Source organism: Notolepis coatsorum (genome assembly GCF_963971535.1).
Source record: "Notolepis coatsorum genome assembly, chromosome: 5".
Lineage (NCBI taxonomy): Eukaryota > Metazoa > Chordata > Actinopteri > Aulopiformes > Paralepididae > Notolepis > Notolepis coatsorum.
Genome location: NC_140169.1, coordinates 107,933,840 through 107,952,500, shown reverse-complemented (window position 1 = coordinate 107,952,500; position 18,661 = coordinate 107,933,840). Strand labels below are relative to the sequence as shown.

General features: G+C 45.6%; 1 protein-coding gene across 1 annotated transcript in view; it reads right to left on the bottom strand.

Annotated features, from left to right (window-relative positions):
- Positions 1–1,861: 1,861 nt before the first annotated feature.
- sipa1l1 (signal-induced proliferation-associated 1 like 1) overlaps positions 1,862–18,661 on the bottom strand; it is a gene marked incomplete at its 5' end in the record, with an annotated part of 105,439 nt that continues 88,639 nt past the window's right edge. The window contains 5 exons of the mRNA XM_084314215.1: positions 1,862–2,816; positions 3,744–3,822; positions 13,829–13,940; positions 14,226–14,396; positions 18,031–18,259. Coding sequence (XP_084170341.1) covers positions 2,673–2,816; positions 3,744–3,822; positions 13,829–13,940; positions 14,226–14,396; positions 18,031–18,259 — 735 coding nt within the window. The 3' untranslated portion in view covers positions 1,862–2,672. The remainder of the gene's footprint in view (positions 2,817–3,743; positions 3,823–13,828; positions 13,941–14,225; positions 14,397–18,030; positions 18,260–18,661) is intronic.

The window sequence follows — 18,661 nt, the reverse complement described above, 5'->3', positions numbered from 1 at the left end:
TGTGGGTCAGGTATGGTCAGGAGACAGCCACAGAGGTCCCTTGTGGGTCAGGAATAGTCAGGAGACAGCCACAGAGGTCTCTTGTGGGTCAGGTATGGGTCAGGAGACTGCCACAGAGGTCCCTTGTGGGTCAGGTATGGTCAGGAGACTGCCACAGAGGTCTATTGTGGGTCAGGTATGGTCAGGAGACAGCCACAGAGGTCTCTTGTGGGTCAGGTATGGTCAGGAGACAGCCACAGAGGTACCTTGTGGGTCAGGTATGGTCAGGAGACAGCCACAGAGGTACCTTGTGGGTCAGGTACAGTCAGGAGACAGCCACAGAGGTACCTTGTGGGTCAGGTATGGTCAGGAGACAGCCACAGAGGTACCTTGTGGGTCAGGTATGGTCAGGAGACAGCCACAGAGGTCCCTTGTGGGTCAGGTACAGTCAGGAGACTGCCACAGAGGTCTCTTGTGGGTCAGGTATGGTCAGGAGACAGCCACAGAGGTACCTTGTGGATCAGGTATGGTCAGGAAACAGCCACAGAGGTCTATTATGGGTCAGGTATGGGTCAGGAGACAGCCACAGAGGTACCTTGTGGGTCAGGTATGGTCAGGAGACAGCCACAGAGGTCTATTATGGGTCAGGTATGGGTCAGGAGACTGCCACAGAGGTACCTTGTGGGTCAGGTACAGTCAGGAGGCAGCCACAGAGGTCTCTTGTGGGTCAGGTATGGTCAGGAGACAGCCACAGAGGTACCTTGTGGGTCAGGTATGGACAGGAGGCAGCCACAGAGGTCTATTGTGGGTCAGGTATGGGTCAGGAGACAGCCACAGCACTCCCTCCTGGGTCAGGTAAAGAAATGCTGGGATGGTATGTAACATGAGCACCCGTTTTGTGCAGGAGGGCCTGTACTTCCTCTGAGAACGCAGTGTTATGTTGAATAGAACGGAACGTGGTCTGTGTGTGTGCGTGTGCATGTGTGTGTTACAGGGAGCAGATGGGGACAAGGCTGGCAGAGCTGTTCATCATTTTAATGGTCTGGTGGGGGGCGGGGGGGGTTAAAATACCTCCTTCCTCAATCCACCTGCGTGACTTTGACTTAATGAGTCACAGGTCATGGATGGAGAAGTGGTGCGGAACACAGGGAACAGTGTCATTGTTTAATTTCAGTTGGAGGGATCCAGACCTCCAGCTTGTGCTTAAAAGAGAAGTGCATCGGGGCGCACCACGTTAAGACGCATACTGCGTGATCGCAACGTCCTGGGTTCGAATCCGGCCCAGGACATGTGTTGCATGTCCTCCCTCATCTCGTCACCCAATTTCCTCTCTGACTGTCCTGTCCATAATAAAAAGCTGAAAATGCCCTAAAAAAAGAGAAGCACATCCATTGAGAGTGAATATAAAGAGAGGGAGAGATCCTTCCAGGTCTCTGTAACTCGACGAGGGTGGACAGAGACAGGTGTGTTGGGCCTGGCGAGGGTAGATAGTGGCAGGTGTGTCGGGCCTGGCTGAGGGTAGATAGTAGCAGGTGTGTCGGGCCTGGCTGAGGGTAGATAGTGGCAGGTGTGTCGGGCCTGGCGAGGGTAGATAGTAGCAGGTGTGTCGGGCCTGGCTGAAGGTAGATAGTGGCAGGTGTGTCGGGCCTGGCTGAGGGTAGATAGCGGGAGGTGTGTCGGGCCTGGCTGAGGGTAGATAGCGGGAGGTGTGTCGGGCCTGGCTGAGGGTAGATAGTGGCAGGTGTGTCGGGCCTGGCTGAGGGTAGATAGTGGCAGGTGTGTCGGGCCTGGCTGAGAGTAGATAGTGGCAGGTGTGTCTGGCCTGGCTGAGGGTAGATAGCGGGAGGTGTGTCGGGCCTGGCTGAGGGTAGATAGCGGGAGGTGTGTTTGGCCTGGCGAGAGTAGATAGCGGGAGGTGTGTTGGGCCTGGCTGAGGGTAGATAGTAGCAGGTGTGTCTGGCCTGGCGAGAGTAGATAGTAGCAGGTGTGTCTGGCCTGGCTGAGGGTAGATAGTGGCAGGTGTGTCGGGCCTGGCTGAGGGTAGATAGCGGGAGGTGTGTCGGGCCTGGCGAGGGTAGATAGCGGCAGGTGTGTCGGGCCTGGCGAGGGTAGATAGCGGGAGGTGTGTCGGGCCTGGCTGAGGGTAGATAGCGGGAGGTGTGTCTGGCCTGGCTGAGGGTAGATAGTGGGAGGTGTGTCGGGCCTGGCTGAGGGTAGATAGCGGGAGGTGTGTCGGGCCTGGCTGAGGGTAGATAGCGGGAGGTGTGTCGGACCTGGCGAGGGTAGATAGCGGCAGGTGTGTCGGGCCTGGCTGAGGGTAGATAGCGGCAGGTGTGTCGGGCCTGGCGAGGGTAGATAGCGGGAGGTGTGTCGGGCCTGGCTGAGGGTAGATAGCGGGAGGTCAATGCTTCATTATCTGAACAAACGTCATCATGGAGTCCTCCGTTCTAGAGGACCCATCCTGAGTAGTGTCACTGAGGGACTGTGGTCTGGGGGAGACTGCAGAGGAGGTGGGAACTAATCCTTCAGTTTAAGCCCCGCCAGCGGAGGAGCTCTGGACTTAAGATCATTGTTTCTTCTAGAATTTTAGATAATTCTCTTTTTCATCGGCACGACTTTCAATACCGTCTCTCGTCCTCCGTCATTCTGAGCTTGTGTGTGTGTGTGTGTGTGCGTGCGTGTGTGTGTGCATGTCAGTTCATGTCGATGGTGTTGAAGACCCACTCTGTGAACTTCTTGAGCTTGGTGGCAGAAGTCTGGGACTCCTCCTGTAGCCGCTGGTTGTCATCCCACAGCCTCTTGATCTGGGTCTGCAGCCGCGCCTTCTCCTCCCGCTCCTGGTGGATCACAGGAGGGCTTCATTAACCCTTCCACTAACCACACCACCAAATGGTTAACCCTTTCACCGTGACGATATATAAGGTTAACCCCTTCACTGCCACACGGCAAAGGGGTTAACCCTTTCACAACCACACTACAGACGGTTAACCCTTTCACTGTAGTGTGGTAGTGAAAGGGGTAATCTTCTGTAGTGCGGTAGTGAAAGGGTTAAAGTAATAATCTACAACATTTTCACATCGTCCCACACTCTCGATCACCAACTCGATATAACACAATAGTGATTCTACCTGTACCCAGTTCTAAACAGTGGTGTCTGGTAGAAGAAATTAACATCATGGATTCTTTCTCTTCTTTTCTCTCTCATTTTGCGAGATATTTGAGTGTGCCTGTTGAAATGTCATTCATTTTATAACAGAAATGTGTATACCGATATCATCGCAACAATACGCTGCCACTGAAAGGGGATACACGATAACGTGGAAGGACTGCCAGTCCCTGAGAGGGTATAGATGAGTGGGATAGACGAGGAGAAAATACTGAAAGGAGAGGAGGGAGGGAGAGTGAGATAAGAGATGGCGAGAAAGATGACCTGCAATGTACTTTTGGGGATAAACACTAGTCGGAGTGATGGCAAAACTGAGTCAGCAACGAGAAGTCACTAACGGGAGGAGAGAGGGAGCTGAAACGCCCCGAGAGACACAGCTAAACTGCTGATTCATGAACAATAACAACACTAACTCTCTCCTGCCTCACGAAGCTGCAGCTTAGTATGCAAACCACTCGGCAGCACTCAGCTTCTACAGACTCTTCAAAGGAGCTTTGAGAACATGCTCCCTCTGGTAAAGTCTGGAGTGAATGAGGTGTCTGGAGATTGGTAGATGGTAGATGATCATGTGTGAGTGTGTGTTCTCTCTCTCTCTCACCTTCTTCAAGTCTTCCTGCAGCATCTTGACCATAGTTTCCAGCTTGGTCACTTTCCTCTCCAGGCCTATGTGACCCTCACTGTGGACAAACACAATTAATTTACATTTGTCAGGCACCATTTACATTTTACAACACTGTAAGACAGGTCGCACCATTGGCTTACAAGAGTAGTTTTGCACTATATACCAAAATACCAAAGTACAGCGAATGGGAAGACGCAAATACTAGACGTTGTGAGTTGTGTGTGCTGTGTGTTAGGTTGTGTGTGCTGTGTGTTAGGGCTGTGTGTTAGGTTGTGTGTGCTGTGTGTTAGGGCTGTGTGTTAGGTTGTGTGTGCTGTGTGTTAGGGCTGTGTGTTAGGTTGTGTGTACTGTGTGTTAGGGCTGTGTGTTAGGCTGTGTGTACTGTGTGTTAGGGCTGTGTGTTAGGTTGTGTGAGCTGTGTGTTAGGGCTGTGTGTTAGGGGGCTGGGCGAAATGCCCAAAATAGTAATGCATTTTTGACAGTGTGGTTTTCCAGTACAAATTACAATGTGATAAGACATATTTTTTTGTAATACAATTGTCACAATCCTATTTCATTCAAAATTGTCTATTTTATTTAACTTTTTAATACTGCTGCAAGGAATCTTCTTTTGATTAAAGGTCCGATGTCTTATAAATGGCCTTTTCCAGTGTTTAGCATTGTTTTCTAGCAATGTGGGGTTGTATCAATGGGGTCTGTGTCTCTAATTCTCATTTTGGCTCATCAGTCCAGTCTCGAGTTCACGAGATCCTCCCTCACTGAACTAAGCCATTCTGATTTGACTCGCTCGCTGACGTGAATAAGGCACTGGTTGTAGTCACCGCCCACAATCAACAATTCGCTCAACAACAGAGCGAGTGGAAATACTGACACTTCCTCAAACGGGTTGACGTGGCGCGGGAGCCGACAGAGAGAGAGCAGAGAACGAGCGGGCGAGAGGGAGAGAGAGAGAGATAGAGAGAGAGGGAGAGAGAGGGATACGGAGCATTTACACAGTGTGTTCAGCACACTTCATGCATATTTTGTGCCAGTTCATGTCAGGGACCCGATGGACATCAATACTGGAAATCGCGATACAACATACATAATACCTATTATATACCTTTGATTTGGAAATAGTAACGTGTCCAAGCGAGCAACGCGAATGCCTTTAGCAAAATTCACATATCGCTCCATAACACAGCTTCCAGGAATTAGCCAGGATCACTCTGAAACTATACAATATTCACCACAGGATAACACGCAAACATATACATGAAAAAATTTACTCTTTTTTACATGTTGGACGAGAGATAGTGACTGTCAAATGAGCCGTAGTATTGTCTCCATAGCTATAATATAGAATATAGATATAGCTCTGCAAACATCGTGATGCACAGTGAAAATCCCTATCTTTTAAAGCGTGGCCCATTGACTACGAGGATGGATAAAATGGCTGGCGCTGAAAGTGTTAATGACGGTAAGACAGAGGTTATTGTGTTTGGGCATCTGGACTGTTTAAAAAAAAACTCTGCTGCCCTCAATGCCAAAAAATGCTCTTTTATCAAAAGCCTTGGTGTCACTTTTGATAGTGATTTAAAATTTGACAGACAAATTGGGTCTGTAGTTAAAGGCTCCTTTTATCAGTTGTGGCTCTTGACCAAAGTGAAGCCCTACCTCTCTCCCAATGACCTGGGCCCTCATTTATCAATGGTGCTACGCACAGATATGTGCGTAACCCGTGCGTACGATCATTTCTAAGCAAAGTGTGTGACTTATCAATTTGAACGTGTGCTTGACTTTGTGCGTATATCTTCTACGCACAGCTCCGACTGTGCGTACCTGGTGCCCGGTGGTAGAATATTATTATTACAACGCGGAAATAAGCTTCCGTGCATTACTTCCAACACTGGCGCGTGTTCTGTATGAACCGTAATTCATTATAGTTCATTGTAAAATAGCGACAGTAGTGTAATTATAACGGGCTCACGTGCGAACAAGAGGTTGGCCTGCTTGTTTGGCACGGGGGGGGGGGGCAGATGCAGAACACCCACCTCCAAACGCGATTAAATATTGTTTCAAATAAAAAGCGAAATACTATTATTTTGTGTGTCATGTTTCGAAATAAGATTGGTCACAACGAAATGCTTTCTACTTCAATTTGTTGGTTAGAATAGATGACCTCCGTTGAAACTTCACTGAGACTAACAGTCTATTTGTGAGCTCCCGCACAGACGTGATAATAATAATAATAATAATAATAATAATAATAATAATAATAATAATAATAATAATAATAATAATAATAATAATAATAATAGCTTCATTTTATATAGCGCCTTTCAAGAGACCCAAGGTCGCTTTACATAGATTGGGGGGGGGGAATAACAAAGTAACAAACATAGTGGACAGACACAACATATAAATATGATGATGGAATTCAAGTTCAAGTTTGTATTGATCACATATAGGCAGGCTACACATGGCGTAGGCTACATCATACATGGCAGTGAGATTCATTGATCTTGTATATGCTCTCGTATTATTGTTTATATAGGCTACCTAATACCGACATCAAAATAGATTGTATGCCTCTACAAATCATATGCAGGTAGAAAATTTACGGAAAATCCATCGCGATTTGGAATAAAATTGAGGAGAACTTTAATCCCTGGGTATTAATCGAATGAAACGGGAAAAGGCAGTCATATTCCAGCACAGTCTTTATTAGTGTTTGCGCTGCCCAGGCAGCAATGGTTAATAGATATCATATCCGACATCACCGTACGTGTGGTGTACATGTCTGTCAGCCTGTCGCATATTTCTCCCATACCACGCTTCGCTCGGCTTAGTCCACTTTTCCACATTTCATGGGGGTGTTCCATTACCGTATATGGTTAATTACGGGCAGTGCTATATGCAAATACTTAAAATCGTGCACGAGTGCGGAGCGTAGAACAAATGGTATTTATCAACACGGAGTGTGCGTAGAACCTGTGTACGCACATTTGATAAATCCCGATTTTTCTGTGCGTACACACACTTTCTAAGAATTGTTGATAAATGAGGGCCCTGGAGAGGGTTATCCATGCCTTCATTGCATCGAGGCTGGATTACGGCAATGCCCTATGTGGGTCTAGACCAGCTCTCCCTGCGACGCCTGCAGCTAGTGCAGAACGCTGCTGCACGCCTCTTGACTGGCACAAAGAAGCGTGAACACATCAAACCAGTGCTGGCTTCCCTGCACTGGCTCCCTGTTCGCTTCAGGATTGATTTTAAAATTGGGATGTTTGTGTTCAAGGCATTGGATGGTCTGGCCCCTCAGTACCTAGCTGAACTTCTCCATGTTTGCACCCCAGCTAGAGCACTGAGGTCATTAAATAAATTACTTTTAGATGTCCCAAGGTCTAGGTTAAAAACAAAAGGCGACCAGGGTTTTGCTGTGGCTGCCCCTAAATTGTAAAAAAAAGGAGGTAGGGACCGCACTCGGAATATCGTTGTTTTTATTTTCAAGTTGTTAAAGGGAACAAAACGTTTTCAGCCATCCGGCCTTCATCAGTGTGCTGAAAACGTTTTGTGCCCTTTAACAACTTGAAAATAAAAACAACGATATTCCGAGTGCGGTCCCTACCTCCTTTTTTTTGCAACTTAATTAATGTTGGACTACGCACCTGTCTGAGCGCAGTGGTTACCCCCTTTTTCTACTAAAATTGCGCCTAAATTGTGGAACAGTCTTCCACTGCAAATTAGGTCTGCCCAGACCCTAGAGATCTTTTAAAGCACAGCTGAAGACTCACCTGTTTTCATTGGATTTTTGAGGCTTGGTAAGCCATACATCCCCGGTCCTGTCGTGATTGTTTTAAAGAAAAACTCCAACATTTTGGGAAATTAGCTTATTTGGCATCTACCCTGGAGTTAGACAAGAAGATACATACACTTTTTCTTCTCTGTGCATGCAGTAGGAGTAGGAAGACACGCACCGTTAGCCTAGCTTAGCGTCAGTCACTGGAAGTAGGTTCCTCCATTAGCCTAGTTCCCAACGTCTTCCTACTCCTACTGCATGCACAGAGAAGAAAAAGGTATAGCATCTTCTTGTCTAACTCCAGGGTAGATGGCAAATAAGCTAATTTCCCAAAATGTTGGAGTTTTCCTTTAACACTTTGGTTGCCTTGGGTTAAATTCATGATATACCATAGGTTGCCGGCTCTATTTGTCTATGGAGAAGTACCCCTTCTTTGCATGGCTATAACTTTTTAAATTCTATTGCTACATTGCCATTATTAGGGCCCATTCAAAGTCCTATATGTATTGTTCATTGTGTAGCAACGTTAAACTTTTTCATTCACATATTCATAGTAAAGTATGGTCTAATGTATAAGTATGTTTTCATCTCTTTCTGCAGCTTTCTCCAGAACGTGATATATAGCCCCAAATGCATTATATTGATGATGCAATACAGTTTTATGGCAATCAGCGCGATATAAAAAATTCCAACTAGACGTACTTCTAGAAGTTACTACACGTCATCTGATGTTGACCGGATGGGCTAGGGGGCGTTTATAATTCCGTGGGCAGCGTTATACCAATCATCTAATGTGGGTCAAAGCTAAAAGCAATTGGTTTTGATAGTCTATCAGTGAGCTGGATGCAATCCTACCTTGAGGGGAGGGAACAGATGGTGGAGGTAAACGGTACCCTATCCCCCCCCCTCACAGTGAGCTGTGGTGTTCCACAAGGAAGCATACTAGGACCGCTACTGTTCCTAATTTATGCAAATGACATGTCGTCAGCTTGTGACTGCAACTTGTTCCTGTTTGCGGACGACTCAGCCCTGCTGGTCTCTGACAAGAACAAGTTACAGGTTGAAAAAACCCTCAGCTCGGAACTAGGCAGAATCTGCATATGGCTCGCTGATAACAAACTACCATTACACATGGGCAAAACAGAGTCCATTCTCTTCGGTTCAAATAACAAACTCAGCAAGACCGACGGCTTCTCAGTTACAGTGGGTGACAATATTGTCACAAGGAAAGATGAAATTACCTACCTGGGTTCCATCCTAGAGGCTAATCTCTCCTGTGACAAAATGGCATCCAATGTAATAAAAAAAGTCAACCAACGAACTCGATTCTTGTACCGGATCTCCTCTCTGGTAAACAAGAACACCCTGAAGACTCTGGCAGGAGCACTCATTCAGGGGTACTACGACTATGCTTGCACCTCATGGTACCAAAGCACCTCAAAGGCGCTAAAAACAAAATTACAAACATCTCAAAACAAACTGGTCAGACTACTGCTTGACCTTACTCCTAGAACCCACCTCACCCCTGCCCACTTTGACAACCTAGGATGGCTTAGAGTAGACGACAGAGTACAACAACTTGCAATGGGCCTGGTCTACAAGATACACTACACGACCAAGGTACCCATGTACATGTCAAAATACTTCCCAAAGGTCAGTGAATACCACGATCACAACACCAGAGGGAGCTCCACAAATCATGTTAAACCCAGATTCGGCTCAAATAAGGGACTAAACACGTTTCGCAATTATGCCACATCAATGTGGAACGCCCTACCCAAAGCTGTAAAGGAATGTGGATCACTACCCACTTTCAAAACCTCTCTCAAGGGACACCTACGGGAGACTGCAATTCAACACTGGCCCCTGTAAATATCCTAACCCAACCCCCTCCAATGTACAGTCATTTACCTAGTATGGTTTTGTCAATAGTTCAATGTACAATTGTGTTTGTTTGTACAGTGTCTCCTCCCCCCCCCCCCCTCAATGTACAGTGTTACTTGTTTATACAGTGTGCCCCCCGGCCCCCCCCCCCCCCCCAACCACCTCCAATGTAAATTACCCAGTATGGTTGTCAATATCCCAATGTACCCAACCCCCCCCACCCAACCTCCTCCAATGTACAGTTTCTACGTCAAATGTATATACTCCCTTTTCTTGACTCCTTCTGTATCACAAACAGTACTGTATTTGCAAATCTGGTATGTCATAAATGTATAGATGTAGCAGTACTGACTATCTGTATGTCATGTATGTCATATATGTCTATATGAATTGAAAATGGGGGACCCTGATGGAAACAAGACAAACGTCTTTCTCAGGTCTGCATCCCCTTAACAATTGTATGTATTGAGCCGTACTGTATTGTACCCATTCTGCAATCTGTTAAATAAAGTTTTCATTCATTCATTCATTCAAATGTTGATAATAGCAGTTAGTATCGAAGACGGTAACGTTACACGCTGAAACTCACCCCAGTCTCCGCGCGCCGTTGGGCGATCATCGTAGAGTAGAAGTCTTATCATTATGGGATGTAAATTTACCCGGTCCATCTCCAGCTTGTATAATGGTATATACGTCCAAATCATGTTGTTTATCGAGTTATTGGCAATCGATCACTGTGTAGCGTGACGAGCCAGAGTCCCGGGACCTATAGCGAGTGCCCGGAAGTACTACGGACGTCTAGCACAACCTCTATGGCACATCCTGTTAAGCGATTGCGCCGATCGGCCACCAGATGGCGCTCCTGAACCGCCAGAGAGCTCAGTGGGTCCTGCTGGTGGATCTCAGGCCAGCGGAGGGGACATATGAATCCGATGCGCAGATTTTTTAAATATTGATATAAGGACGCTGTACAGCGTCCTCCGGCAACTTGAGCATGGCCAGCAATGACGTCTAAACACGTTTCATGGCAGTCAAAGTGTTGTATTGTAGCTTTTGATTTTGTGTATACTGTATTTTGTATTTTTAGTATTTCTCTGTTTTTATATTGTAAAGCACTTTGGTGCAACTTCGGTTGGTGTTAAATGTGCTATACGTTGACCTTGACGACGGTCTGGACAGCAGGGCTGGCTGCAGCTTCATGTGTGTGTGTGTGTGTGTGTGTGTGTGTGTGTGTGTGTGTGTGTGTGTGTGTGTCACCTGGTCCTAGACAACGGTCTGGACAGTGGGGCTGGCTGCAGCTTCATGTGTGTGTGTGTGTGTGTGTGTGTGTGTGTGTGTGTGTGTGTGTGTGTGTCACCTAGACCAGGGGTTCCCAAAGTCGGGGTCGCGAGCCGCCGCGGGGGGGGGGGGATGTCGCCAGATGATTTACAAAAAAAAAAAAAAACATATTTTTTTTTTTTTATGCAGTCAGGCCACTGAACTTAGAAGCAGGCCAGGCCAGTGTTTCTAGTTGCACCAGCGCAATAGTTAGATAACCTATGTGGGGAACAACCAGGAGATCACTGCAACTCACACAAGTTGGAGAACTATCTCTCTCTCTCTCTCTTGCTCTCACACACACACAAGGGAGCCGCATGTGATTGGTGGAGGCGGGACCCTTACAAAAAACTGCTAATCATTGACACATAATGCCTGTAATAATCCCCCCAGAAAAAACTACTTTGCATTTGATATATTGCAAATATATGCCATCACACACACTGGCATTTAAAGGGTTAGAATTATAAAATGAATATGTGGTGTTATCATCAGGGCTGAAGTTGAATAAGATTGTATTTTTTATCAATTACAAAAAAACTGAAAATCCATAAAAATCTGTGTTGTTGCTAATCATACATGCTAGCCTGTTTTTTTACAATAATTTGTGATGCCATCACAAACACTGGCATTTAAAGGGTACAAATAAACAAATTCCTGCACCAGAATGCAGGAAATGAAGTCAAAACATTTCCTGGTGGGGGACCCCCAGACCCCCTGCTTAAAAAGTGGCCTGACTGGGGCTATATTTTGCACTATATTTACTGGCCTGAATGATTTCCCCAGTCCGGCCTTGGTTAAAAGCCTCCAATGCTTATTAGTGTGTGTGCGTTTCAACGTTTGCATGTTTCAACCATACATTTCCATTTATAAAAAAAAAATATATATATATATATATATATTATTATAATTTTTTGTACCTCCTATAATAGTGGGGGTCGCTCTCTGACACCGTTATTTGGGGGTCGTGGCCTGAAAAGTTTGGGAACCCCTGACCTAGACCAGGGGTTCCCAAACGTTTCAGGCCGCGACCCCCAAATAACGGTGTCAGAGAGCCACGACCCCCACTATTATAGGAGGTAAAAAAAAAAAAAAAAAAAATTATAATCATATTTTTTTTTTTTTTTATAAATGGAAATGTATGGAAATGGAGTTGTGCGGGCATGTTCTGAGAGGATCCAGCGGGGAGATGTTAAAGAAGGTGGTGATGGGGAAGGTGGATGGAAAGAGAGGAAGTGGAAGACCAAGAAGAGGCTGGGTAGACGACGTCTGTGATTGGAGCGGAGTGAGAGGCGGAGTCACGGAGTTGGAGAGAAGAAGTGGGGACAGAATGGGTTGGAGAGTGATAGGCAACCTTCGGAACGAAGAAGCCACCTAATGATGATGATGTTTGTGATGGCATCACAAATGATTGTTAAAAAACAGGCTAGCATATGTATGATTAGCAACAACACAGATTTTTATGGATTTTCAGTTTTTTTGTAATTGATAAAAAATACAATCTTATTCAACTTCAGCCCTGATCATAACACCACATATTCATTTTATAATTCTAACCCTTTAAATGCCAGTGTGTGTGATGGCATATATTTGCAATATATCAAATGCAAAGTAGATTTTTCTGGGGGGGATTATTACAGGCATTATGTGTCAAAGATTAGCAGTTTTTTGTAAGGGTCCCGCCTCCACCAATCACATGCGGCTCCCTTGTGTGTGTGTGAGAGCAAGAGAGAGAGAGAGAGATAGTTCTCCAACTTGTGTGAGTTGCAGTTATCTAACTATTGCGCTGGTGCAACTAGAAACACTGGCCTGGCCTGCTTCTAAATTACATTTTGCATACATTTTTTTTATTTATTTTTTGGATTATTATTATTATTTTTTAATCATCTGGCGACCCCCCCCCCCCCCCCCCCCCACGCGGCGGCTCGCGACCCAACTGGGGGTCGTGACCCCGACTTTGGGAACCCCTGACCAGTGGCGTCGTGTGGGTAAAATAACAGGGGAAGCCAAAAAAAAATTATTAAAAAAAAAATTATTTAATATTTTTATTAATATATATATATTTTTTTTTTTTTTTTTTAAGTCAAGCAGTCACCATGTACACTACAGTATGGCTCGGCGGCCAGTCAAACTTTCTTTTTATTTATTTAACAGATTGCAGAATGGGTACAATACAGTACGGCTCAATACACACAATTGTATAAGGGGATGCAGACCAGAGAAAGACGTTTGTCTTGTTTACATCAGGGTCATTAATACTCGAGACACTTTTCCGTTTCGGCGAGTTTATTCCACGCTTTCTGTTTTCCTTTTCTAAGCATTTTAGGGGCTACATGTGAATGAGTAAAGGTTGCGGGACGCCCAGATGTTTCCACGATAGAAAGCTCGCGTGGATCCCATAATAGGCTCACTTAATACAGCGTTTTTAAAATCACGCAACATTTTCAGGGTCGCGAGCCGACCTTTTCCCCTCGTTTTCGATGATGGAAGTGATTTAGGAAAAGCCTCGGCACGCCGAGAGGTCCCCGTGGATTTAATCTCGCGAGGATCGGGGCAATATTCGGCCCGTGGGAACAGTTACGGGTTAATACAATGTTCAGAGTGCAGAGGGGAAAATATGCTGAGTGTTTTCCTCTCAGCCCCGTTTTAAACTTTTAGGGTGTGGCAGTCAGCTTGAATCTGATTGGCTAGGATCGGATTTGGACTCTATAATGCTGGAAGCCTGGAGAAAGAGACCTACCATCTGCCTCCTCTCCTGCTGCAGTGAGCATAGTGAGGCTGACAGTGTGTTAGAGGGAGTGAGAAGGAGAAGAGGGAGACACTAAAAAACACTAAAAAAAAAAATAATAATTATAACACAGATGCACAGATGAAAAAGAATGTAAACTATATAATTTTTTTTTTTTTTTTTTTTTTTTTCATATTTCATATTTGATATTAATTCATATTTTAATATTAGGGAGGCATGGCTTCCGTTGCCTTCCATAAGGATTCGCCACTGCCCCTGACCTAGACAACGGTCTGGACAGCGGGGCTGGCTGCAGCTCCATGTGTGTGTGTGTGTGTGTGCGTGTGTTACCTTGACGACGGTCTGGACAGTGGGGCAGGCTGTAGCTCCAGGTGTGGCTGCTGGGGACTGGAGGCTCCGCTGCCTCGGTGGTTCGAGTCCCCGAACATGAAACCTCTCTGGCCTGGAGGGAGGAGGAAAACCCAAAAGGTCAAAAGCTCAGAGAGGCATGTGTGTGCATCTGGATTGTCATGCTGCAAACTACATGACGTGTTAGAAATAATGAATCAATACATCTATCAATATATACATAATGCTTTATTCTATTCTAGTCTTCAAGTCTACGGTTTTTATGCACTGAAGACAAATTCATCGTATCTTATGATACAATTAAGTGTTTCTAATTCTGATAATGTAGTGTGTGTGTGTGTGTGTGTGTGTGTGTGTGTGTGTGTGTGTGTGTGTGTGTGTGTGTGTGTGTTTCTCTCACTCTCGAAGGTGTTGGCCACGTCCACCAGGTGTGTCCAGTCCAGGGGATTATCCCTCTCCGAGGGTGGGAGGGGCAACAGCTCCTGGGGGAGGGGCCCTCTATGACGCTCGACCAGTTCGACCAATGACGTGTCCGATGCAGACAGGTCTCCTAGAGAGAATGAGTATATTACTGAAGAGACTACGGGTGCTTGGCTCATGGGTCGGCGGCCCAGTCGCATCTGAGTAAGGTGGATGTGCTTCAGGCTCAGGCTTTGAGGATATGTAGCGGGGCCGTCAAGTCTACTCCAGTGCAGGCACTTCAGGTGGCGATGTGGGAGATGCCCCTGGAGATAAGGAGAGGGCAGTTAATGGCTAATTACTGGGCGAGTCTGCAGGGACATGGTGACTCTCACCCGACTAAGGGGGTTCTTAGGGACTGCTGGGAGAATGGGAAGGGTAAAAAGAATAACTTTGGCCGGGTGGGGCAGGAAGTGGCGGTAGAGTTTGGAGTGGGGGGGTCTAAGTATAAGCCCCTCGGTGGTGTATCCAGCCATGGCTCCTTGGATGTTAGAGTGGCCTGTGGTGGATTGGTGGCTGCTGGAATTGAAGAGGTCAGAGGAGAGGGTGGATTTGGTGAGCGCCTGTGAGGGACTGGTGCGTGAGTCTTATGGGGACTATAAGGCGGTCTATACAGATTGGTCGAAGGATCCGGAGACTGGGGTGACAGGGTTTGGAGTGGTGGTCCCAGGGAGGGGTGTGGCGGTCAGCAGGAGGACTATGAACGGTCTGGGTGTATACACTGTTGAGATGGTGGCTGTGCTGGTGGCGCTGAGGTGGGTGGAGCATGCTCGGGTGGGGAGGGTGGTGATCTGTTGTGACTCGTCGTCAGTGTTGGCGAGCCTGAGGTCTTTTCGCTCCAGTAGCCGTCAGGATTTGCTGTATGAGGTCCTGATGAGTGTGACTAGGGGCTAGATCCACAAAGAATGGATTGCACGGAGCAAGTTGCACCCTTACTTACAATTTATTATGAATTGAAAATGGGGGACCCTGATGTAAACAAGACGAAAGTCTTTCTCTGGTCTGCATCCACTTAACAATTGTGTGTATTGAGCCGTACTGTATTGTACCCATTCTGCAATCTGTTAATACAATTTTCATTCAATCAATCACCATGCAGATTGATTAGGGATTGGTTAGGGATGGAATCTAGGTAGAATAGCTGAAATACACACGATGAATAGTGTGTGGGGTATATACAGTAGTATAGTGTAGATGGAGGATGATGGGGATGGGGAATAGTGTGGTTGTAGGCAGGGTGCGATCCACGGGGGAGCTGGGGCAGCCATGGCTCCCTTAGATCAGATATCAGCTCCCCTGAAAACATGATGTGATTTTTTGGGGGGTCTCTAAATTACTGAAAATAAATGCTACTTTTGCCATGCATTTCTCATTTTTCTGTAATTTTCTGTATCATCATCGTGTATAATAATAAACGTATGCTATTTTGGATGTATGATTAATGATTTGCGCACTAATTCACACACGTATTATGGCAACATGCATGCTATTCTTGCAATTACCATTCAGAGCGCGGCGGCGCTGCAGCCTGCACGCACGGCACAAATCAAACTTGACCCACGTTGTAACCTGTGACTTGTTGACTTGCTGCTGGTGCTGCTGCGGTGGGGACTATCTCTGACAACGCCCGGTGACCGTGCCGGCGCCTGCTGCGGTCGTATCAGAACAGGAGTCTGAGAGATAATCACGAGATACTGTAGACAGTGTTGGATCTATCATCTATCTAACTAAATGGATACTTTTTTTTATCATGGAATGTGCTGTGCAGACGGCCGGACCACAACTACATCAACAAGTGAGTTGTCTATTATGTGTTCTGTAGTTACTGAAACTGATTGAATATATGACAGGATTCAAGAGGTTTATTTGTCACATACACAACACAAGGCCTACTAAACTAAAAGGCTACAGTAACGTCTGCGATCACAGTCCGACTCCTCCCTGCGACAGCCATAGATTATTTATATTACATTAGATGATATAATAATAGCATTATGTTCTATCTAATATTCTAAGCACAGAGAAAACTCCCTCAAATTTCTGGTTTGACACTTGATACTTCCAGCCACAAGAGGGCAGCAGATACATAGCCAGAGCTCCAGGCAGGACCAGATCATTGATGTCATGCAAGGGCCCCAGATAGTAAACACTGTTCTCACACACTCATGCTGTCCATCTGTTTCTACTACAGTACATCCACATTCTACTAGAAGTGGTTCTCAACCTTTTTGGTTCACAACCCCTAAAAACAGAAGGATGCCTGTTCATGACCCCCTACATAGTCAAGCTTGGATGGTGAACTTTTAATTAATGTCCTATTAATTAGGCTATTTAATTTCAAATATATAAACATCTATACCAACAATTATAAGTATACTGTTGTGTTTGTATATCTTTTTGCGACCCCCAAAAATCATCTTGCAACTCCGTTGGGCGTCCAGACTCCCAAGTTGAGAACCACTGTCACTAGGAGTCATTTCAGTTAATCCAAAAAGCCCTGGCACCAGTGTCTCAAAGTTCAATTCACAATAGCTGCTAGGGATGTTCGATATTGTCTTTTTTACCGATATCCGATATACCGATATTGTCCAACTCTTAATTTCCGATACCGGTATCAACCAATACCGATATATGCAGGGTTTCCTCCCCCAAAAAACGGAATAATTTCAGGTAATTAACATTACATATCTCTTGTCGTGGAATTAACACAACATTATGCATACCTTTGACAATAAATAAAAATAAGAATTTGTTCTTACTTGCTTGCCTGGGTAAATAAAGGTTAAATAAATGTAAACTGATACAGATAATTTCCGATATTACATTTTAATGCCAATATCGGTCGGCCGATAATATCGGACATCTCTAGCTGCAACCTTTAGGAACTTAATAGGAAGGTCCCACGTGTGATTTTTCAGAAACTTCTTACGGTTCCATTGACTTCCATTAGCATTGTATCGCTAACAAATTCTGAAAATGTCTACTTCCAGTATCTAAAAAAACAGTGCTTTTTGGATGGATTGAAATGCCTCCCCTCTTATGCAATCAGATTGTGATCCTTAATTCTGAATGGTTTTGACCATATTAATGTGGGGTATATTCACGTACAGAGTTTGTAGATATATCTTACCCAGTCATGAATACATTTCTTTTTTTAAAGTGTTACTCCAATGTTTACAAACATTACCAATGTAAACAAATCTATTACAGCCCACCAAAATACAGCATACAGTTTAAAACTCATAATTATCATATGCCTATATATATAATTTTTTTTGTTCGTCGGTGGGGCTACCCATGTGTTTATGGGTTTATGGGGCGACAGTGGCTCGGGAGGTAGAGCAGTCGTCTGGCAATCCGGAGGTTCCCGGTTCGATTCCCGCTCCTCCTGAGCAGCGTGTCGATGTGTCCTTGAGCAAGACACTTAACCCCTAATTGCTCCCGATGAGCAGGTTGGCACCTTGCATGGTTGCCTCCGCCGTCGGTGTGTGAATGTGTGAGTGAATGGGTAAAATGTGAGTAACAAATTGTAAAGCGCTTTGGATAAAAGTGCTATATAAAAAAGCAGCTATTTACCATTTATGCTTGGATCAGGGTTCAGGCCTTTAAACATACGTTTTACGAATGATGAAATGCGTCCCCTCCATCATTTAGACAAATCACCAACTAAAAACACACCCATACGGCAGGTCGACATCCACAGCCCAAGCCGCCACCTCCCTTACCGTGCAGTTTGACCCCCAGCTTGTAGGAGGGCCGTCGGAGGGGCGCCCCGCGGGGGGTGGGGGAGCGCGGCACGGTGGAGCAGCTAAAGAGCACGTCGGCTCCCAGGGAGTCTTCCACCAGCGTGGCGCCGAGGGAGGGCAGACGCTGGCCCCGGTAGATGCTCTCGTCCGACAAGGTGCGATGGAGGGAGCGACGATGGCCGGCTGGCTGGCCCGCCAAGGAAGAGGACTGATAGGAAAAAACTACTTTATTTAACCAGGCAAATTGACAAAGAACATATAAAAAAAAAGAATGGCAGTGGTTATTATGGGAGAGGTATATGGGTTAATGGGTAAGGGGTTATTATGGGAGGGGTATAAGTGTTAATGAGTAAGGGGTTATTATGAGTGGTGGTGAGGGGAGGGGTATAAGGGTTAATGGGTAAGGGGTTATTATGAGTGGTGGGGAGGGGTATAAGCAGGGAGCGAAATTAACTTTTTGACTCACCGGCCAGTGGCGGGTAGATGGGAAGAGTCTACCCGCCAAGCATATTTCTTACCTGCCAATATATATTTTATATATACAATTTTTTTTTAAATAAAATATATATTATATAATCATACTTGTAGTTGTATTATCTGCGAGACATCG